At 46.9% G+C, this 23,578-nt stretch overlaps 2 protein-coding genes across 6 annotated transcripts in view; one reads left to right on the top strand and one right to left on the bottom strand.

The window, feature by feature from the left end:
• PTPRA (protein tyrosine phosphatase receptor type A) overlaps positions 1–1,165 on the bottom strand; it is a 206,811-nt gene extending 205,646 nt beyond the window's left edge. For all 3 annotated transcript variants that reach the window (XM_061583497.1, XM_061583496.1, XM_061583498.1), the window contains exon 1: positions 732–1,165. The gene's annotated coding sequence lies outside the window, so the exon portion shown is untranslated. The remainder of the gene's footprint in view (positions 1–731) is intronic.
• On the top strand, positions 744–20,833 carry LOC133363874 (uncharacterized). Of its 3 annotated transcripts, XR_009757787.1 has the most exons (3): positions 744–1,000; positions 13,348–13,936; positions 17,055–20,833. XR_009757787.1 is itself a non-coding variant. In XM_061583499.1 (2 exons), exon 2 carries the CDS (start codon positions 5,727–5,729, stop codon positions 6,480–6,482), a length of 756 nt encoding a protein of 251 aa, XP_061439483.1. In that variant the 5' UTR covers positions 744–1,000; positions 5,686–5,726; the 3' UTR covers positions 6,483–6,687. The 3 variants fall into 3 exon arrangements, 2 of the variants coding, with proteins under 2 accessions (XP_061439483.1, XP_061439484.1); XM_061583499.1 differs by lacking the exons at positions 13,348–13,936; positions 17,055–20,833 and adding an exon at positions 5,686–6,687; XM_061583500.1 differs by lacking the exons at positions 744–1,000; positions 13,348–13,936; positions 17,055–20,833 and adding exons at positions 1,607–1,649; positions 5,686–6,687.
• Positions 20,834–23,578: the final 2,745 nt, after the last annotated feature.

Raw genomic sequence — 23,578 nt, 5'->3', positions numbered from 1 at the left:
TAGCATTTGTCATAAACCACCCTGTTCAGATCTTGTAAATCCAGGTCCGTGGCTTCCTTTACTGAATCAATCCATCTCTTGTTTGGCCTTCCTCGTTTTCTACTCCCTTCTGTTTTTCCCAGCATAATTGCCTTTTCTAGTGAATCATGTCTTCTCATTATGTATCCCAAGTACACTTAATTTGCTTTTCTATACCCACCCTTCACTCTAGTGCAGCTTACAGCCATTTAAAACTCAAAACTACAAACATCTTTAGAACAAACCGCAGACCCACAGATCACAAAATCGTAGTTGGAAGGGGGCCTGTAAGGCCATCGAGTCCAACCCGCTGCCCAGTGCAGGAATCCAAGTGAAAGCATTAAGAACAACTTAGGCCCATTCATTCCACTGAGCCTGCTCTGAGCAGGACTTGAGTTGGGCACAGCTCTGACGATTTACATCAAAAAAAGAGGCAAGCAGCGGCAACTGCGAGTTACAGTTCACGGGGGGGGGGAGGAGAAGGCAAGTAGGGCATTCAACCGTCCCCCTTGCGCGTGCCCTCCCCCCATTGTGGACCACCCATGGGGGGTTTTTAACAAACAACCCACCTTTCCCATACAAACACAAACACACGCATCCTGATTTTAGGCGGTGGGCGTGGCCAAAGGGGAGAGAGGGAGGGGCTCTCCCCCAATCTGAAGGGGAGGGGGGAGAAAAAGGAGGAGGGATGACTCAGAGGGAGGGAGACTTACAGTTGCCAAGCGATGGAGGGAGGAGGAGGAGGGAGGCGAAGGGGCTATGAGGAGGGGAGTCGCTGTTTCTGCTGCCTCCGCCGCCCGCTCTCCCCTCAGAGCCCCGAGGCTGGCGGGCTCCTCCAGTCCCTGCTGCTTCGGCGGCTCCTCCCCTTCCTGAGCGGCGGCTCCCGAGCCTGCCCGCCGCCCTCGCCTCCGCGGAGCCGCTCCATGCACGGGGACGGGCGGCGAAAGAAGGCGGCGTCGGCGTCGAGTTAGTCCAGTCTGAGGTAAATTCCAGTCAGCGACGAACAGGCAGAGTCAGGAGCGGTCGACGCGCGCTTCTGCGTCTCTGCCTCGCTTTCTTTCCCCGGCTGAGGCGCCTCCTCACTCGACTTCGCTTCGCCCGCCTTTCCTTCCCTCAGAGGCGACGCCTCCTGGTTGGTTTTTTTTTTTAAAAAAATTCGTCATTCCCTCCCTCTCTCAGCCCACACGCCGCCGTCCGGGCGCTTGGAAGGCGAGCGCCGATTGGGCGGCTGAGAGGACGGCGCTGGTTGGCTGCGGCGCGCCACGGTGGCTCCTCCCTTCTCATCTGGACCTCCGGGGCTCGCGCGCTGGGTCTTTTCCTGCTGTTTGTGCTTTCCCGTCTCGCTCCTGCTGGGCGCCGCCTCTTCCTGGGTTATTCGTTTTGGGCGCTGCTGCTGTTGCGCGCTGATTTATTATTATTACAGGCGGCCCGTTTATAGGGATAACAGCATTGCGCAAGCCCCACTTTTTGCTTGGAAAGTTACCCCCCCTTTTTTTGGTGTTAGTTGGCAGAGCCAGCCCCCGCCCCCCCGTGGGAGGCGGTGCAGCGTGCAAGCCTCATTTGAAAAATGTAAATAGACTGCCTTCAAGTCGATCCCGACTTACGTTGACCCTCTGAATAGGGTTTTCATGGTAAGCGGTGTTCAGCTGTGGTTTACCACATTACCTTCCTCTGAGACTGAGAGGCAGTGACTGGCCCAAGGTCACCCAGTGCACTTCATGGCTGTGTGGGATTCGAACCCTGGTCTCCCAGGTCGTGGTCTAACCACTGCACCACACTGGCTCCTAAGTGTTATTTAGCCTGCGCTTAAAAAACGCCCAGCTAAGGAAGAGCCTTGCAGCGTCAGGCCAGAGGCCCATCTGCTCCAAGTGCCTATTCTCACTGTAGCCAGTCAGGTGCTCATGGGAAGCCTTGCAAGCAGGCTACGACAGGGCCGTCCCCACATGCGGTGTCCAGCAATTGGCATACTCCCAACAGCGGAGGGCATAGCTGTCTGCTAGTTGTTGTTATGTGCTTTCAAGTCACTTTTAACTCAAGGCAACTCTATGAATTGGTGACCTCCAGTAGTATCAGTTATAAACCACCCTGTTAAGATCTTGTAAATTCAGGTCTGTGGCTTCATTTATGCAATCAATCCAGCTCTTGTTTGGCCTTCCAAACAAGTTGGAATTTGCTCCCACAAGATGCAGTAATGGCCACCAGCTTGGATGGCTTTAAAAGAAGATTAGACAAATTCATGGAGGACAGGGCTATCAATGGCTACTAGCCATGATGGCTGTGCTCTGCCACCCTAGTCAAAGGCAGCATGCTTCTGAAAACCAGTTGCCGGAAGCCTCAGGGGGGGAGAGTGTTCTTGCACTCGGGTCCTGCTTGCGGGCTTCCCCCAGGCACCTGGTTGGCCACTGTGAGAACAGGATGCTGGACTAGATGGGCCACTGGCCTGATCCACCAGGCTCTTCTTATGTTCTTATGTTCTTAAGTTATCATTGATCACTTTTGATCCTCCATGAATTTGCCCCGTTCTCTTTCAAAGCCATCCAAGTTGGTGACCATCGCTGCCTCCTGTGGGAGCTGATTCCACAGGGTAACTTTGCACAGTGTGGAGAAATGCTTTCCTTTCTTACCTGAATAAGGCTGCCAGTGAGTGCTTTGGGGTTGTGGCAAGTTCTTGCAGCCTGACAAAGAGGTGAAAGTAGAAGACTGTGGTGGATCACTGGCCCGTTCAAATGGACTGCTGCTCCTAGTGTCTGCTAAGAAGTAGAATACCAAACTGTAATAGCTAAGTAGGACCTCCATATATAGAGGCAGTCTACCTCTGAATACCAAATGTGGAAGACAAAGAGCAGGGGAGTTAGGATAGCCAATTACACAACATCAAAAAAAGGGGATGGATGCTGTTGAAAAAAGAGGGTGCAGATTTCCATAAATGTGCATGTATTAATTTACACATTATAGGAATATTTACTGGAATTTCAAAATCCACAGGTTGCAAACCGACTAATTTCCCATCAAATCACTCCCCCCCCCGATCAACCTCAAATTAGTTCCTCTTCAATTTGTTTTCCATGCCACCTTTAGAGAACCAGAGAGTATACATGCTTACTTAGAAAGTAAGGCTGTGTTGATTCATTAACACACACCCCAATTAAATCTAACATAGATAGGGTGTGCAAATGCATGGTTTATAAGAACATAAGAAGAGCCTGTTGGATCAGGCCAACGACCCATCTAGTCCAGCATCCTGTTCTCAAGGTGGCCAACCAGATGCCTATGGGGAGCTCAAAAGCAGGACCTGAGCACAAGAGAACTTTCCCCATGTGGGATTCCCAGCAATGCCTCTGACAGTGGAGCTAGTAGCCACTGATAGCCTAATCCTCCATGAATTTGTCTAATCCTCTTTTAAAGCCATCCCAGTTGGTGGTGGCCACCACATCTTGTTTGTAGTCTAGAGGGTGACTAGAATGGTGATGAGAGGCAGAGCTAGCGCTGCCTTCCCTTGCATGTTTACTTAACCCTGATGCAGAAAGCCTGATGAGGGCTGGCACAATCCTATACATGTGTATTCAGGGCTCTCCTGAGACCTGTGGGACTTTCAGGATGCTGGACTGCATGGACCTTCAGTCTGATCCAGCAGTGTTGCTCCCATGTCCTTATCTTTGTAAAGGATGCTGGGCTAGGTGAGCCTTGGTCTGATCCAGCAAGGTACTTCCTATGACAAAAGTTAGAGAATGCTACTTTTTGTTTGTAAAAAGCACACTGGTAGTCCATGGGGATTCTAGAAAATAAAAAGGTTGTCCCTGTGGTATGTATTTACTTAGAGGAAGCCCTATTGCTTCAGTTGACATCCAATTTCCATGCAAATGTGTTTAGACTATAAGCTTTAGACCACGGATAGGGAATCTTTGGCCCTCCAGATATTATTGAACTCTAACTCCCACCAGCCCCAGCCTTCATAGCCAATGGTCTGGGATGATGGGAGCTATAGTCTGGCAACAGCTAGAGGGTCACGGGTTCCACATCCCAACTTTAGAGAGCCAGAGCGTATACAAGCTTACTTAGAAAGTAACGCTGGGTTAATGCCATACAATTAAGGCACATTTCACACCCCCTTAGAGAATCCTGGGAACTGTACATTACCCCTCAGAGCACTACATTTCCCAGCACCTTAACAAACTTCACTTCCCAGACTTGGGGGGGGGTACTTTAAATGTATGGTGTGTATGCAGCCACAGTCCCATTTGTATTACTTAGAAATTGCATGCCAGTCAGACATTTACTAGCTCTTAAGGGTTGTGACCTGTGCAGCCAGAGCCTATGCCCATTTACTTAGCAGTGAGTCCTTCTACATTCAATGGGGTTTACTTCACAGTTGTTGCACACTGGAGTGCCCCTTGAACAGCCAGCCAGCTCTAGCTATTACAAACACTAAGTTCCGCAAGCAATCTGAGCCATATGCAACAGTCTGTAGCCATGCAGAGCCGGAGTGACAAACGTCAAGGAAACTGAGCTCATCTGCAAGCACAGCATTCAGCATGCCCTTGCCTTTGGATTCCCCACGTGCATTGGAATTGCCGCTGTAGAAGACAGAATTGTGGGCTATGTGTAACTTTGGTTTCATGCAGCCTATGGACTCTTGTGGGTTTTTCTTCCCACCCTCCCTGAACGGCACCAACTTCTCCTAAAAAAAAAAGAAAAGGATTTCAGCCCACAACTGCAATCCTACCCAGAAAGGAGCCACACCAGAACTGGAACGTACACTCGGTGGAACCCATCAGTGTTGCCTGCTGTGCGGTGCATGCACAGAAGTTTCCTTCATCAATGCTTGTGGCATTAGCTGAACCACGGCTGTGCTGGCTGGGGCTGGTGGAACCGGAAGTCCAAAACCTCTGGGGGGCACCAGGTTGGGGAAGGCTGGGCTGAATGACTTTTGGAGGGGAACCCAGCAGTTCTGCTCATCTCTAGCTTCACAGCAAAAGTGTGTGTGGTGGTGGGGGGAAGCCCTACATGGGGATTAACGATTGGTTTATTTAACTTTTATTTGTCTTGATCCATGTTTTATATTTATACGGATTTTCACTGCTCTTTTTCCATATCAGGCATGAAAGCCTAGGGCTAGGGCAGTTAATGTATGAACCACATTTATCTGTGAGTAAGTGCTATTCAGTGGTGGACTAGTAGGGCGGAAGGTAGGGAGCCCAACAGAGCCAATGGCAGGCATGATTCTAGTTTTGCTCCCATCCTCCTCCCTGCTTGGCAACAATGGCACAGAGGAGGAGGAAGCTGATCTTGTAAGGGTGTGTTTGAGTAAACTAAAAGATGGAAATGGACTGCCTTCAAGTCGACGCTGACTTATGGCTACCTTATGAATAGGGTTTTCATGGTAAGCGGTATTCAGAGGGGGTTTACCGTTGCCTCCCTCTGAGGCTAGTCCTCCCCAGCTGACTACAGCCTGCTCAGCTAGCCACAGCTGCACAAGCCAGTCCCTTCCTTGTCCGCAACTGCCAGCTGGGGGGCTACTGGGCTGTCACTGTGGAGGTGATCTTTAGCTTGCCCTTGACACCCAGGAGACACGAGCGGTGATTTAAACTCACAGACTCTGGACTCCCATCCAGGCTATCCTGGATGCTGATGACACGCAGCTCTACTTCTCCTTTTCATCTTCTTCAGGTGAGGCTATCGATGTGCTGAACCGTTGCCTGGCCGCGACAATGGACTGGATGAGAGCTAACAAACTGAGGCTCAATCCTGACAAGACTGAGATGCTGTTGGTGCATGGTTTCTCTGATCGGATAGTGGATTCATACCCTATCCTGGATGGGGTTACACTCCCCCTAAAGGAGCGGGTTCGTAGCTTGGGAGTCGTTCTGGACTCTTCCCTTTCACTTGAGGCTCAAGTAGCCTCGGTGGCACTTAATGCGTTCTACCAACTTCGGTTGGTAGCCCAGTTACGTCCCTATCTGAGTAAGGAGGACCTTACATCAGTAGTACATGCTCTGGTAACCTCGCGTTTGGATTACTGCAATGCGCTCTACGTAGGGCTGCCTTTGAAGACAGTTCGGAAGCTACAGCTGGTGCAAAATGCGGCTGCCAGATTGCTAACAAGGACCAAGCGGTCCGAGCACATAACACCTGTTCTGGCTCGCTTGCACTGGCTACCAATATGCTTCCGGGCCAGATTCAAAGTGTTGGTATTAACCTATAAAGCCTTATACGGCACGGGACCACGATACCTGTTGGAACGCCTCTCCCGATACGAACCGGCCCGTACACTACGTTCTGCTACGAAGGCCCTCCTCCGGGTTCCGACTCATAAAGAGGCCCGGAGGGTGGTGACAAGATCTAGGGCCTTCTCGGTGGTGGCCCCCGAACTGTGGAACAGTGTCGCCGAGGAGGTGCGCCTGGCGCCGACACTGATATCCTTTCGGCGCCAGGTTAAAACCTTCCTCTTTTCCAAAGCATTTTAATTTAAATTAACCTGATTTTTATATTTGTTGTATTGATTTTAGATTGTTCTTATTTTATATGTTCTTATTGTATTATATTGTGTATTTTATTGTATTCTTTGTGTTCACCGCCCAGAGAGCTATTGCTAGTCAGGCGGTATATAAGTCTAATAAATAATAATAATAATAATCCTCCCTACTGTGCTATACCAGCTACAAATTTTGTGTGTGTGTGTGTGTGTGTGTATATATATATATACACATTACAGTAATCCAAATATATATATTTATATATATATATATATATATAAATTCTGTTATAAAGGGGACCGGCTGTTTTAATTGTTTTGATTTTCATTATATTGTGATTAAGAAATGAGTTGATTTGTTTAATCTATTATGTTTAAAAATAAGCTTGTTTTAACTTTTTTTCTTGAAATTTAGGGAATATTCTGTTTAGTCGACTATGGATATTATGATTTTCTTCTTCTAGTTCTCCAAAACTCCTGATGACCGCACCCAACGGCTTCATATAGATGTTAAAAAGCATGGGAGACAAAACCGAACCCTGCGGGACCCCACATTAGAGTACCCACGGTGTCGAGCAATGTTCCCCAAGCACTATCTTCTGGAGACGGCCTGCCAAGTAGGAGCGGAACCACTGCCACGCAGTGCCTCCAACTCCCAACTCCGCAAGCCTCTCCAGAAGGATACCATGGTCGATGGTATCAAAAGCCGCTGAGAGATCAAGGAGAATCAACAGAGTTACACTCCCTCTGTCTCTCTCCCGACATAGATCATCAAACAGGGCGACCAAGGCCGTCTCAGTGCCGAAACCGGGCCTGAAACCCGATTGAAATGGATCTAGATAATCGGTTTCATCCAATAGCGTCTGGAGCTGGTCAGCAACCACTCGTTCCAAGATCTTGCCGAGATATGGAACATTTGCCACTTGGTCTGTAGCTGCTGAAATCCTCTGGGTCCAGGGAAGGCTTTTTCAGGAGTAGTCTCACTGCTGCCTCCTTCAGACAGCCAGGGACCACTCCCTCTCGCAAGGAGGCATTTATCACTTCCCTGGCCCAGCCAACTGTTCCCTCCTTACCAGTTTTTATTAGCCAAGAGGGGCAAGAATCTAGTACCGAAGTGGTTGCACGTACCTGTCCAAGCACCTTGTCCATGTCCTCGAACTGAACTGACTGAAACTTACTGATTGTTTTTTGTAGTTTTAAGGTGTTTTGACTTGTATACCGCTTAGAGTTTTATTTAAATATAAGCTGCGTGTAAATGGTCTAAATAAATAATAATAAATAATATTGAGCCATTCCTTGAACTGGTTGTAAATAAGAAGGCAGGCGGTGGGAAGGGGCTGGCTGAGAAAAGACTGAGGTAGGTGGGTCAGTGCTACATGCACCCTAATGGGCTAGCCCCCACTGCTGCAGCTGAGTAGATATGTAGTGCACTGTTAGTTGCACCGAGAGGGTGATCGTATGTGCACTTCCTTGAGGGTAAGCCCTATTGATTGCCACAGGTTTTACTTCTGAGCAAACAGGCATAGGAACATACTGTAAGTCTTTTCCCTTACCCTCCCCCCCCCCGCCTTCTGCTTATAAACATAAAAGTGCTGGACTCCAAGGGTCCTGCAGCAGTACAGGGTCCGCAGGGAAACCATGGTGCAGAATCCCACGATTGGCCCATCATTCTAAAGCAGTGCACGGGGAAAGGAGCAGAGCAGAAGATGGAAACACTGGAATTTACTAGCACAAAATGCAGTGATGGCTGAAATGGAAATGGACTGCCTTCAAGTCAATCCCAATTTACCAGTCCCGGTTTACCATTGCCTTCCTCTGAGGCTGAGAGGCAGTGGCTGGCCCAAGGTCACCCAGTGCTCTTCATACCTGTGTGGGGATTCGAACCCTGGTCTCCCAGGTCATAGTCTAACACCTTAACCACTACACCACACTGGCTACAGACCTGGATAGCTTTAAAAAGGGATTCGACAACCCATGGAGGATAAGGCTGTCCCTGGCTGTTAGTCATGCTGGCTGCATGATCCTTCCAGGATCTAAGGCACCATGCCTCTGAATGCCAGTCTCTGGGGATTAACAGTGGGGCAGGGCTGTTATGCTCATGCCTTCCTTTCGGGCTTCCCATAAGCATCTGATTGGCTCCTGCGGGAACAGGATGCTGTCCCAAAGAGAAGCCTGTGGCAGGGCTCTTCCTACTTTTATTTGTTTATTAATGTATATCCTGCCCTTCCTCTCAATGTTCTTGTGTGTCAGCAAGAAGCCAGCCAGCCAAGCAAATTCGATGAGCCCATCTTGTGACTTCCCTTATCACCAAGAGCTTATCTCAGAGTTGGGGAACTTTTTTCAGCCCGAGGGCCACATCTCCTCTTAGGCAGCCTTCCAAGGGCCACACACCAGTGGTGGAAGTGGTCAGAAACACCACTCCCCATCCAGGCGACACTAGAGGAGGGCCAGTGAGGGGCTTGACCTAGGTAGAGTCGTGAGGTCCAGGCCTAGAGGGTCATATGTGACCACTAGGCCTGAGGCTGCCCACCTCTAGTTTAGGCAGAAGAATGTGGTTGCTTCCCCATGGTCACCTGGCTCCCTCGCTCTGCTCAGGAGTTCTTCCTAGCTGGCTTGAAAATGCATACCCAACCCATTCACCTCAGACACCTCAAAGCCAAACTAGATTTGGCATCTATCATGTTTCCTTTGCATGCTGGTCCCCCCCCCCACTAAACCTTTTTCTAACGTAGGAGCTGGGAGGGGGCAATCTGGATTGGGACCCTCTTTCCCATGCCATGGTGCTTATCTGGCTAGCACCACCCTGCCTGTGCAGCTGCTGCATAGTAAAGAAAAACAAGGACTGAAGGGCCAATCTGTTGAGCCCCAACTCCCCCAGAAGGAGCAGGGAGGGGAGTTGGTCGAGCCCCGGCTTTCCCAGATAGATCAGGGAGAGGAGCCAGACGTGGATGAGGTTTCCGAGGGCATTGAGGGTGAAGTCGACAGCCCGCCAGTTCCCATGGGCAGTCCTCCCGTCAACACAGAGCTCGCTCCACCTACAAGCACCCCAACAGAACCGTTGGGGAATGACCTCACGTGCGCGCCAACTCCACCCCCCCCAGGACTCCCTGGCTGGCACTTAAAACACTTCCCCGTCAGTGGGTTCTCCGCCCCCTGAAGTCGAGCCGGCACTGTCAGATGAGCAAGGGGAGGCTCGCCCCCTCTTGTCCCATGCGAGACGCCGCAAGAAGCGGGTGGGTCACAAGGTGGAACCTCGCAGGAGTCAGAGATTACGAACGAAGACCTTCCCTATTTAAGGTGGTGCTCCCCTGATTGGGGTGCTGAATCAACTTACTCCACACGCTGCAGAGCATGCTGAGGTAGTCTAGTTAGGGGTAGTAGTGAGTCAGCATAGATAAGTCTATGAGGCACACTGCTTTTGATGTAACCGTTACTCTAGTAAAACAAGAATTAATTCCAGTCTCGTCTCCGTCTCGTCTCTCGGACTCTGGGCAGGACACAATCATACGAGGCCCATCCAGTGTAGTTTGGCCCTCAGCTGCTGCAATTCCCATCAGAAAGCAGAATCCCAATACAAATCCACATGACACGTTTGTAACAGCAATAGCAGATTGTAGCTTATCGTAAGGAAACCCTTCTGATGTTGCTGTGGTATTATCACACTGCAACACCATGTGATGATTGACCACAAAAGCAGAAGCTCAACATGTGATAAACCTGGCCTAAAGGATATCTTGCACTGCCAGCAGTGTAGCAGTTGCACGAAGGGTTGATGTTCTTTTGCTCTACGGTTGATCCCTAATTCTATTAGAGGTCACCGGGTGAGACCCATTATGACAGCCTTCACCAACCTGGTGCCCTCCAAAGGTTTTGGACTGCAATATTTGTATTTTGTATTTAATGTTTTAACAGACAGTTTTTGATATATCTTTTGTAATTTGATGATTAAGTGGTTTTTTATATTATATGTGAAGTGTTTTTATTGATGTACACCTCCCAGAGAGCTTGCTATGGGCGGTATAAAAGTTGAATTAAATAAATAAATACCCATCAGCATAGCCAATGGTCCGGGATGAGGGGGGAGTGGGTGTACTCAAAAACATCTGGGGGCACTGCATTGGGGACAGCTGTATTATAATGTTGTCTTGATCCACTTTTGGGAATCACTTTTTTCTCTGTGGAATTATGTGGCTGATAGTCTTGCTGACCTTGGGTTAAAAAGTTCCTCATTAAAATTTCCTACATTTTTGTTTTCAACAGGACACTTTTAAAGTGCAGGCCTAAACCCAACATATGCACCCTAATATTTTAAGAATTAGTTTCTATAACTTTCCTACCCAAGAAGACTCAAAATGACCAGGTGAAAATTGCAATGTATTGGATAAATTAGTGGAAGCATTGTGCAAAAAGAATAAATGATGTGTAATGTGGGAAAAACCCTCTAGGATGCACACCTTAACATGGTGAGGGGTTTGGGAGTGTTGAAGAAGCTATGAGCAATTCCGTCAAGAGTCTAGACCAACAGTCTAAACTCCTAGCAGGGGCACACAAGGCGGAATGGTCAAAGCTGAAACACCAGACTAAGATGCATCCAAACTCAGAGGAAGGCAATGGTAAACCACCTCTGAATATCTCTTACCATGAAAACCCTGTGAACAGAGTACCAAAGTGCAACACGAGATAGTGCTGGAAGTTGAGACGCCCAGGTCAGAAGGCACTCACGGAGCTACTGGGGAAGAACAAGTACGAGTAGTGCTGTGACTAATGGCGCAGCTGGGTCAAAGCCGAAAGGAAGCACAGAGGCTGATGTGCACAGATGTGAAAGGAGAGTCCGGAGTTGTACGACGCACACAATAGGAACATGGAATGTGAGAAGCATGAACCAGGGAAAGTTAGAAATTGTCAAGCAAGAAATGGAATGTATCAACATTACAATACTTGGTGTGAGCGAACTAAAATGGACGGGAATGGGACATTTTCAATCAGGCAACTACAAAATATTTTACGCAGGAAATGAGAAATTAAGAAATGGGGTTGCTTTAATAGTGAGACGTGATGTAGCAAAAGCAATTAGGAGCTACAACACAAGGTCTGAGCGAGTGATATCAATGAGATTAAATGGGAAATGGACTGCCTTCAAGTCGATCCCGATTTATGGCTACCCCATGAATAGGGTTTTCATGGTAAGCAGTATTCAGAGGGGGTTTACCATTGCCTCCCTCTGAGGCTAGTCCTCCTCAGCTGGCTAGGGACTGCTCAGCTTGCCACAGCTGCACAAGCAGCCCCTTCCTTGTCTGCAACTGCCAGCTGGGGGGCAACTGGGCTCCTTGAGACTATGTACCTTGCCCATGGCTGCACAAGTGGCAGGGCACGTAACCCCTGAGCCACTTACTGTGGGGCGATCTTTAGCTGGCCCTTGACACCCAGGAGACCACGACCGGGGATTTGAACTCACAGACTCTGGACTCCCATCCAGGCTTTCCTCCCCACTGTGCTATATAGGAAACTATACAAGTTTCTAGGACAAAATGTTATCTCACCTCTGCCATTCTTTCCTCATCAGCATTAATACTTGTAGGCCTCACTTTAATCCCATGCAAAGTAGATGGGGGGGGCATGCATTAGTATTTACAATAGTTTGTTTTTAAAAAAAGATGATGCTCGCATATGTTTTAATCGGGAAATTGTGACAGTAGCAACACAATATTGAACAAAGTCAGTATGTACAAAAACAACGTACACAACAGGCTTACAGACCCTGTTTCAAAGGACGTTTATCATAATCTCCAACAGAAGCTAAATAAAATGAGTAGAAAAAATATTCATACTGTGTATCAAAAATATTCAACTGCACTTGGTTGGCCACTGTGAGAATAGGATGCTGGACTAGACGGGCCTTTGGTCTGGTTCTCCAGAGCTCTTCTTATGTTCTATCTAGTTAGAGGAGCACATCAATGTTTAATACATTTCTGGAGACAGTGTCAGCACTGAAAAGTGAGCTTGTATCTATATATTTATAAAAGTTAGCAATGATGGCTCATGCAGCTTCTGGAAGAACACTGCATTATGTGTTGTTGTTTTTTAAATGTTGCCCTTCTAGTAACTGGGGCATCACAAATGTAGAAATTCATTGCCCAAGGTATTCTAAAATAAAACGGTGATACAAAAGATCAGCTTGGACTTCAAAACACAGCCTTACCTGAGTGCAATCTTATGCCTTTCTACGCAGGAGTAGGTCCTTTTCCAAAAGAACCTACTCCTGGCTACGTGTACAGCTGGTTAGACTGCACACATTTACCTGCAAGTAAGAGATGTGAAAACCTTAGGGGTGGGGAGAGTGAACCTGGAATTTTGGGGAACACAGAGAGGAAAAAACCTCATGAAATATTTTCTCTTTTGGAATGAGTTAAATGATTTTTAAGACCAGGTTTAACTTACTCAAAATGTGCAACATGAAGATTTAAGGTAATAGAGAAAGGTAATTTCTGTGTGTGATGTAGGCATATACAACACTTGGTGTTTTTGGTGGTGTTATAAAGTTTAAGTCAATATCTGTAAGTGACTGCAGGAGTCTCTTTCTGTCCCATCCAGAGCCGACAGAATGAGGCTGGAGTGTGTGTGCAAGTAAATCTCATTTTATTAGAGTAATGGATACATCAAAGGCATTGCGCTTCATAGGAAACCCTACGCTAACTCACTAGAGTCCCTAACTATACTCTATACATGCTCTGCAGCGTGTGAAGGAAGTTGACTCAACGACCCCCCACTGGGAGCGGCAGGCTTATATAGGAAATGTTTTCGAACGTAATCTCTGACTCCTTCGTAATTCCTGTCTTTGCCCTGTCTGTTTCTTGCAGCGACGGGAACGAGGAGACGGGACGCGCATCCAACAGCTCATCTGAAGACACCTGCTCCCGAGCAACAGGCTCGAGGTCAGGGGGCGGTGCCACACTGGAATCCTCCTTGGAACTGCTTGGTAAAGGAGGAGCTGGCACTGACTCTGAAGCTTCCCCCCACAAGTCCTCTGCATCAACTGGGGGTGGTGCGCTCGGCTCCTTGGAAAGGGCATTACTCGTGGGAACTGGCTGGAGAGCAGGCTGCTTCCCTCCCACACGATCCTGCTCAGACACAACAATCCCCAACTCTGCTTCTTCTGGCTGAGGTCTAGGTTTCTCTGGATAAGCCTCATGGAATTCTCTCACCAAAGTCGGAGCGTGCACATTCTCCTCTGTTTCCCAGGAACGTTCAGTTGGATCGTACCCCTTCCAATGAATCAGGTACTGAAGACGCCCTCGGCGTTTTCGCGAGTCCAGAATCTGTTCTACTTCGTATTCCTCCTCCCCCTCTACCAACAACGGCGGCGCGGGCTCCACTCGCGGACGGTGAGGGTCGGGGGCAGCATCCTTGGTCAACAATGCCCTGTGGAAGACTGGGTGCATCTTGAAGGTGGGTGGCAATTTTAGTCTGTAAGCCATGGGGTTAATCTGAGCCTCCACCTCAAAGGGCCCTACACGCCGATCCTGCAGTTTACGACACCGGCCAGGCATAGCTAGGAAACGTGTAGAGATCCAGACCTGGTCTCCCACTCGTATGAGGTCTCCCTCTCTCCGATGCTGGTCAGCTGCGCGTTTGTAATCCGCTTTGGCCTGTTCTAGTTGCTCTTGGAGTAGCTGTTGCATAGCATGAAGTTCCTGCATGTAATCCTCAGCAGCTGGGACTGAGAGACTGTCTTTTGGGGCAGGGAAGGCTCGGGGGTGGTAGCCAAAATTGGCGAAGAAAGGAGTCTGTTGCGTGTGCGAATGCACAGCATTATTATAGGCAAATTCTGCTAAATGCAGGTAGGACATCCAGTTGTCCTGCTGATACCCCACAAAACAATGTAAATATTGTTGCAACACTGCGTTGACCCTCTCGGACTGCCCATCCGTTTAAGGATAATGGGCAGACGACAGTCTCAGCTCACTTTGCAGCAAATCCCACAACGCTTGCCAAAAAGTGAGGTGAATTGTGTGCCCCGATCGGAAACCAGGCTGTCTGGCAGACCATGCAGCCGATACACATTTTGCACGTACAACTTGGCAGTGTTTTGAGCGCTTGGGAGCCCTGCGCACGGAATGAAGTGAGCCATTTTCGAGAAGGCATCAATGACCACCAAAACTGTGGTTTTCCCCTGCGAAGGTGGAAGGTCTGTTATAAAATCCATAGTAATCATTCGCCAAGGTCCTCCTGGAGTAGGGAGGGGTTCCAGTAGCCCCGGTGGCTTCCCAGTGGCATGTTTAGCCCTCATGCAAGTGGGGCAAGAGCGAACATAATGCTCTACGTCCTTCTTCACCTTGGGCCACCAGAACTCCCGAGTGACAGCTTGAATGGTCTTAAAAACCCCAAAGTGGCCTGCCATGGGGGTGTCATGGCGCTGACGTAGTACCCTCACTCGCAGTTCTCCGGGGGGCACATAAACAGCTTCCTGATGGTGCAGTATGCCATCCTTCCATATAAGGTCCTTCTGTTCTGCCTGGGGTGACGTGCCCTCTTTGACCCGCTGCTCCTGCACGAAAGGGTCCTGTTGTTGCGCTTCACGCACTTCAGCTTCCCAAGAATCTTGGCAGGCCCCTACTACTCCCTGCTCTGGAGGGATTATGTACTGTAACGGTCTTGGGGTGGGATCCCTCAGAAATTCTGCTGTAGTATGGGTTCGGTAGCAAACCTTCGCTTCAGGCTCTCGAAAGCCTCTTGTGCAGCTTCTGTCCATTGGAAAGGTCCTGAGCCCTTCAGGCAATCCGTGAGCGGTGCGGTCTGATGGGAGTAGTTGGCTATGAAACGATGGTAGTAATTCGCAAAGCCCAAGAAGCGTTGCAAATCCTTCTTGGTCTTGGGGGGTTGCCATGTGAGTACACAATGAACTTTTTCTGGGTCCATTTCTACTCCTGCTGGAGAGATCCGATACCCCAGAAAGTCCAACGTGGTTAGGTCAAACCCACACTTTTCCAGCTTCGCGTAAAGACGGTGTTCCCGTAACTTCTGCAGCACTGCACACACATGTGAGTCGTGTTCCTCGGGAGTATTCGAATAAATCAGGATATCATCCAAATACACTATCATAAAGCGGTCCACAAAGTCCCGAAAGATGTCATTCATAAAATTTTGGAAGACTCCAGGTGCTCCCGACAACCCGTATGGCATCACCAAATACTCAAACTGACCATAACGGGTCTTAAACGCAGTCTTCCATTCATGACCTGCCTTAATCCTCACCAAGTTGTAAGCTCCTCTCAAGTCCAGTTTCGTGAAAATTTTGGCGGAACGCAACCTCTCCAACATTTCCCTAATGAGCGGCAGCGGGTAACTATTGGGGATAGTGAGCTGGTTTAGGGCCCGATAATCATTACAGGGACGGAGCTCCCCCCCTTTTTTCTTCACAAACAGCAGGGGTGCACCAGCTGGGGACTGTGAAGGGCTGTCGTGCCCAGGTTGGGACTCAAGAACAGAATCACTTGATGAAAGCAAATCAGTTTTTATTAGAGTAATTTCCAGACATAGGCTTCTCCGCCTCATGAACTCTTAACATGAACCAAAACCCGCGGCATGGAGAGAGTTGATAGAACAGAGTTTCAAACATTCCCCGTCCCTTATCAAGGGGGTTTTCGGGCCCGGATCCTCTCACTCCGCCTCAAACTGCCCATATCTACGCCCCTTCCCTCCTCTTTTCTTTGGCGCCTTTTTAACTGTCTTCGGGTGCAGGGCGATGGGGGGGCTGCTGCCTCCTCCCCTTCTGATTTGGAAAGGATGGTAGGAAGTGGGGGGGTTGGCCCAACACTTCAGGCGATTTCTGTCTACCCTTCTCTGCAGCCGAACGGCCTTGGTCCTCCTCCTCCTCCCTCTCTGTCTGTAACTGCAGCACATTCCTGGGGGGGAGTGCATGGGAAACGAGTCTGTTGTCTGTTCAAGATTTCCCCCCTCTATCTGGGAAGCTTCCCCCTCCCCTTCAGATGCCTCAGCCCAGCTGCCCCCCTCTCCTAGCTCATTCTCAGAAACATCAGAATCCCAACCATACATCCTGACAAGGGCGAATGAAGCCTTTCTTCAAATTGGCGTCCAGAAACTCCCTTAACGCTGCCAACTCTGGTTCAGATAGAGAGTAGATCCGCCCGGCGGGGATGCGTGCTCCAGGCACCAAATCAATGGCACAATCATAGGGCCGGTGAGGAGGGAGTTGCTCCGCTTCCTTTTTATTGAAGACGTCCCGAAAACTCCCATACTTGGTGGGCAAAGTTATCTCCCTTGGGGGAGATGCCCCTGCCAACACCTGTGGCTCCTCTTCAGGCTGGCAATGTTGATGGCAGTACTTGGAGGTAAAAACCACCACAGCTTCATCCCAAAAGATTGTGGGGTTATGCCTAACCAGCCAAGGCATACCTAACTATACTCTAGACATGCTCTGCAGCATGTGAAGGACGTTGACTCAACGACCCCCCACTGGGAGCGGCAGGCTTATATAGGAAATGTTTTCGAACGTAATCTCTGACTCCTTCGTAATTCCTGTCTTTGCCCTGTCCGTTTCTTGCAGCGACGGGAACGAGGAGACAGGGGATGCGCATCCAACAGCTCATCTGAAGACACCTGCTCCCGAGCAACAGGCTCGAGGTCAGGGGGTGGTGCCACACTGGAATCCTCCTGGGAGCTGCTTGGTAAAGGAGGAGCTGGCACTGACTCTGAAGCTTCCCCCCACAAGTCCTCTGCATCAACTGGGGCCGGTGCGCTCGGCTCCTCGGAAAGGGCGTTACTCGTGGGAACTGGCTGGAGAGCAGGCTGCCCCCCTCCCGCACGATCCTGCTCAGACACAACAATCCCCAACTCTGCTTCTTCTGGCTGCAGAGGTGCCTGAAACTCATGTCTCCCTCCTTCCTGTCCCTTCTGAGTTGGCTGCAGCGCAACACTTTCTGTCCAAACAATAGACGTTCCTTTTGTTTACTACAACATTTTTGTGGTTTCTAATTTTAATTTCCCCCCTACTTCTTAAATAACAAAATTCTAAGATAGATGTGCTCTCCATCTCTCTAATATTGGGTAGATTTGCAATTTTGCTTGTACAAAAGTAAAGCACTTGTACTTTTGAGGCTGCAATCCTCTATGCACTTACCTAGAAGTAAGTACCACTAAACAGAATAGTCTTACTTCTGAGTAATCATGCATGGGATTGCTCTGTAAATTTCATAATATGCCAAAAGTACAATTTTTTATACTAAATGATTAATTTTATATTGTAAAACTAGGTATTGCCTATAGACTGTATCCAGTGTTAGTCCTACTCAGAGTAGATCCATTGAAACTTAATTCAACTGAGTCGAGTTTGTTGATTTCAAGGGGCCTACTCTGAGAAGGACTGAGTAGCAGTAATGGCAATTTCCCCCAAAATGTCTGCTTTTTTTCTGACTCCTTATGGTTCAAACATTTTCAGAAATTTTACATCTTTACTGGGGAGTAAGGCCCAGTGACTGAATGGGGGTTACTTCTGAGCAGACATGTATAAGATTTTGCTACTAGATTGCAACCCTATGCATTCTGTATTCAGAGTAACACTGAATTTTTACTTCCGAGTAGGGCATGTTGAGTAGTGCTGTTAGGCTGTGATCCTATGCACACTTACTTGGAATGAAGTCCCACCATATAAAATGTGGTCAAAGGCAAAGAGCTCAATGCTGTGCATGTATCTTTACTCTGACATTAAGCATACATGCAAAAATTGGGCTTTTGGCCTAATTATATTTTTAAGCCATTTATGCTCCATCCTCTAGTTAAAAGGGCTCTCAGAGTGGAGTACAAGAAGCAGTGCCAAGAAGGTCCCTGCCCCTCAGGCCTACAATCTAAAATGACAACACATGAGAAAAACAGAATATGAGGGAGGAATGAAAAGCAAGCTCAACCACAAATTCTTAGAAGTTACAATTTTGCAACAGTTATATAGCTCTCTATGTAGATTCTGGTTGTCTGGAAGAGCTGCAACTCCTTGCTGATGTCAACAGTGGTTCTGTCTGTCTTGCTGATCCTAGAAGCACTGCCCCCCACTCTACCCCACCAAATCCAGGAGCAGAGCAGGTGGCAATAGCCAGGGCAGGGCAGGCACGACAAATTTCTTCAGGAGGTTTGTCACTAGCAGAGGTTTGATTATGTACCTTGGTGAATTTCGCTTCTGCCTATTGCTTTTAGGTGCTCTTGGGGAAAAGAGTTAAGGTTGCAGGATATAACAAGTCAGAAGTTGTATGTGTGTCTTATGTGCCTTCAAGTCGATTTTGACTTGTGGCACCCTATGAATCCGTGACCTCCAATAGCATTTGTTGTAAACCACCCTGTTCAGTTCTTGTAAGTTCAGGTCTGTCGCTTCCTTTATGGAATCAATCCATCTCGTTTGGTCTTCCTCTTTTTCTACGCCCTTCAGTTTTTCCCAGCATTATTTTTTCTTGTGAATCATGTCTTCTCATTATGTGTCCAATGTATGATAACCTCAGTTTCATCATTTTAGCTTCTAGTGATAGTTCTGGTTTAATTTGTTCTAACACCCAATTATTTGTCTTTTTCGCGGCCCATGTTATGTGCAAAGCTCTCCTCCAACACCACATTTCAAATGTTGGTTTTTCTCTTACCTGCTTTTTTCACTGTCCAACTTTCACATCCATACATAGAGATCGGGAATACCATGGTCTGAATTATCCTGACTTTAGTGTTCAGTGATACATCTTTGCATTTGAGGGCATTTTCTAGTTCTCTCATAGCTGCCTTCCCCAGTCCTAGCCTTCTTCTGATTCCTTGACTATTGTCTCCATTTTGGTTAATGACTGTGCCAACGTATTGAATCCTTGACAAGTTCAATGTCCTCGTTGTCAACTTTAAAGTTACATAGTCTTTTTGATGTTCAGCTGTAGTCCTGCTTTTGTGCTTTCCTCTTTAACTTTCAACTGCATTCATTTGAGAACATTACTGGTTTCTGCTAGCAGTATGGTATCATCTGCATATCTTAAATTATTGATATTTCTCCCTCCAATTTTCACACCTTCATCTTGGTCCAAACCTGCGTTCTGTATGATATCTTCTGCATATACATAACACAAATCAGGGGTGGTAACCACAGTATGAGAGACCATATACATGATAATGATCAGCCTTTGAAATTCAAAGATGTCATCATGATGGGCAAATTGGATTAGTTGCATCTTGAGATCATAAAATATAAAATCAAGCTGCTTCCCTGGCCTGTATCAAGAAGATATTAATGGAATGCAAAGAAGCTGTTGAGAGAGAGAACTAAACCCTGGCTCTGGTGTGCTCTTCCATCAAAATTATTAGGATGTCTGCCTTCTGTCAGAGCAACACATGTGCTGGATTGCAGTTTGCAACTTTCATCTCTCCATTACATGATAGTGTGGTTGGATGAATTAAGAGAGTGTCTTCCATCATATTGATTGGAAAAGAAATCTGCTACAGTCAAGTTGAGAATACCACAAAGAATCCAATTTCAGAAGACAATAGACAGTCTATAAAGTCAACGTGACTTTTATGACCTTTTTTACCTCCTCTTTTCACCAGAAGGCCTGTTAATCCCTCCCATCTGCTCCAAGAAAATTGGAAACCTATCCCTTTCTGCCACCTAGTGCCACAACAGAGAATCACAAGCATACATGTAATACTGTACAGCCAGCTTTTGAGCTTCAGTATTTCCAGATTCATATCCTGCCCTTTCTTCCAGGGTGGCAAACACTGAAATGATAACACAGTACAATTAAATATAATTTTTTAAAAAAAACAAAACTTTGAAAAACATGTTAAACAGACATCTGCTATTATAGGTGATAATTTCAAGATTGTCCGGAACAGTTACTGTTCAGCCATCAAATGCCTGGGTAAACAGGAATATTTTCAAATTCCTCCTGAAAGATAATAATGATGGTGATATACTAATCATTACGTACGAATGATACTTCGACTGAATGTAATGCCTTGCAGGTTCTTACGGGCCACAAATGAAATGAATCTGCAAAGATTCCATGAATAACTTGTGAACTTTTTTTTTCCATAAAGAAAACATAACATTAAATATAACACAGTTTTATATGGTTCTCGGCTTCCAAAAACTTAAAAGATCCTTGTCCATGTGTCCTTTTTTTTTTTGGCAAAATATCTTTGCAATCAACTGAAAAGTTCTTTTTCTTAATCTTCAGGAGATGAATTGCTTTATCCTGCTGCTCCAAACCACTGCAGCTTCAGCTAGGCCCGGAAAGTCCACAGATTAAGCAAGGCCCTATGATACATATACAAATAACCACCATTCAAATATATATTCACTAATAGGCAAAAAACCTTGTGGTTTAAGAATGTACCTATAGCCCACAGATATTTCTACCAAACTTTAAAAAGCAAGGAAATTGGGCAGCTATAGTGAATGCACCAGGGGAGCAGGAGACCTGACCTCGTCTCTGAGATATTGTACTGCCCTACAAAGTTGTCAAAATGCAAACACCATTTGGGTTGGTCGTTCACAGTCCAATCCACTTGCTGTGTAGCTTGGAAGAATTTGGTAACATGTGCCTCTGAGCATATGGTGAGTAAATCAGACATATTTAAAGTGACCACCTGAACTAAATCAACTGTCTTAATAATGTTGCTTCCTCCCTGCTAAAACAAGATCAGCATAGCACATGTCTTCTTTCTATTATTTCTATGTCTTCTTTCTATTATTTGGGCTGATTACAGGTGTTGCCACCACTCACCAAATTGTGTTTGCATTTTGAAAAACTTTGTAGGGCAGTACAATATCTCAGAGAGGAGTTCAGGTCTCCTGCTGCCCTGGTGCATTCACTATAGCTGTCCAATTTCCCTGCTTTTTAAAGTTTGGTAGAAATATCTGTGGGCTATAGGTACATTCTTAAACCGCAAGGTTTTTTGCCTATTAGTGAATTTCCCTGCTTTTTAATCTGGGAGGTAAGATATGGGATCTTGTACAAGTTTGCTGAGAATGGATTGATCATTTGCATGCTTATTGAGTTAAGTGGGATTTACACACACACACCAGACAATCATGCTTACGATAGGTGAAATTGACCACAGGGGATGGGGAAGGGAGGAGGGGGAGGAAGGAGGGGTGGAAAGGCAGAGAGGAGGACTGGGATGGGAGCAGGCAGGAGAGGGAGGGGAGAAGAAGGACAGATGTGGTCGTTTGCATGTTTATTGAGTTCAGTGGGATTTACTCCTGTGCAATCATGCTTAGGATAGTTAAAACTGACTGGGGGGGAGGGACGGAGGGCTGGAGTGGGCAGGGAAGGCGGAAGAAGGAAGAGGGGAGGAGAAAGGGAGAGGAAAGGGGAAGGAGGGAAAAGGCAGGTCTGATCATTTGTATGATTATTGAGTTGAATCGGATATACTCCTATGCAATCATGATTAGGATAGGTAAAACTGACCAGGCTGGGCCTGCCAACCATGATGTCTTCTGTATCTTTAAATATTGGGCAGGGGGAAGGGACAATTCTACCTTGTGGTTTTTCCCATTACAATGTTGCAAGAACACCAGCACTTGGCTGACTTTCTCTTCTCCTAAAGATACAGGATCAGTCTCAGGCCCTGAACCTGGCAACCCTACCTCCCACCCAAATTTAAAACAAAGCTGTCCCTGACCACATCCACACCAGGCCTCTATTACACTTTGGACAATCATTATTTATTTATCTATTTATTTAGTGTATTTATATACCGTCCCATAGCCGAAGCTCTCTGGGCGGTTTACAATAACTAAAAACATTAAAAACAAATATACAAATTTAAAAACACATCTTTTAAAAACAATTTAAAACAATTTATTATGGCTTCTCTCAAAGCCATGGCTCAAAGCCAATGATGGCTTCTCTCAAAGAATCCTGGGAAGTGTAGTTAGTGAAGGGTGCTGACAGTTGCTAGGAGACGCCCTGTTCCTCTCACAGACCTTCAGTCAGAGTGGCTGACTGTTAACCATTCTCTCAGGGGAATAGGAGTCTCCTCTCAGCACCCTTCACAAACTATACTTCCCAGGATTCTTTGAGGGAAGCCATGACTGTCTCAAGTGAAATCAAGTCTGGTGTGGGTATGGCCCTCTGATTAGCCAAGCCCAGCAGCTGTGAGGCTTTTAGAACACTGACAGTTGGTCCTTACTGAGCATGCTCCGCGTTATAATAGGCTTCCAGCCAAAATTTCTTAAATTAATTAAAAATCAGCCAGGCATTTTTTCAACTTTTCAACTGCAGAAGATGAAGGTCAGAGTATGGGGCAAGGTCAGTATTAGGATTACAGGTACTCTGTGAACATGGCTGATTTTTAATGAATTTCAACAGATTATGAGAAATCTGGCAGAAAAAAGTCCAAAAGGGCTCTAAGTTTTTTTCTCTCTTTTTACACTTTGAACTGTCTATTCTCTCTGACTGTTTTGTGTATCGCCATGAAAATGGACAGGGTTGTTAAGCAAGCATTTCTGAGTTCAGAACTATAAGTTTTGTAAGGTTTTGTTTTGAAATGAGCTTATGGGAAGCCTCAGAATGGCATGGGGGATATTTTCCATTTAACATTGCGGAATGTGAAAAATCCCCGCTGACTATAGTATACAGCCACTCTCGTGGCTGTATAATATACTCCTCATACCCTTCCCTACTTCTGTACAATACGGATATACATATGTACCTTAATCAAGGGGTTAAAGACCAACTAAATAATAGCCTCCCTAGCAGCCACACCCAGGACCAACTTTTCTGCCCAACATTTGCTTTCTTCTTGAAACAGGGTTTTTCTGCTATGAAACCCCACCCACCAGACTGAACCAACTAAAACAAGATTGTGGGGGTTACATTCTCCCCTGCTTGAATACTGTCATCCAGACAGTGTGCTTTTATATATATTTTGGACCCCATTGTTCCCTCACCAGATCTCTAAGACTTGATATTATTGAAAAATCAAAAACATAATCATTAAACCTAACTGGTCTTATTTTAACACAGCTGGACCTTCAAGGCACATCAGTGTTTTCCCTTGATTAAGATAATGGCACTACTGAGTTGGAGTGAATCACTTCCTGTGAAC

The sequence above is a fragment of the Rhineura floridana genome, chromosome 9 (assembly GCF_030035675.1).
Source record: "Rhineura floridana isolate rRhiFlo1 chromosome 9, rRhiFlo1.hap2, whole genome shotgun sequence".
NCBI lineage: Eukaryota > Metazoa > Chordata > Lepidosauria > Squamata > Rhineuridae > Rhineura > Rhineura floridana.
The sequence above is the reverse complement of the archived record's forward strand: the minus strand, read 5'-3'. Positions and strand labels throughout refer to the sequence as shown.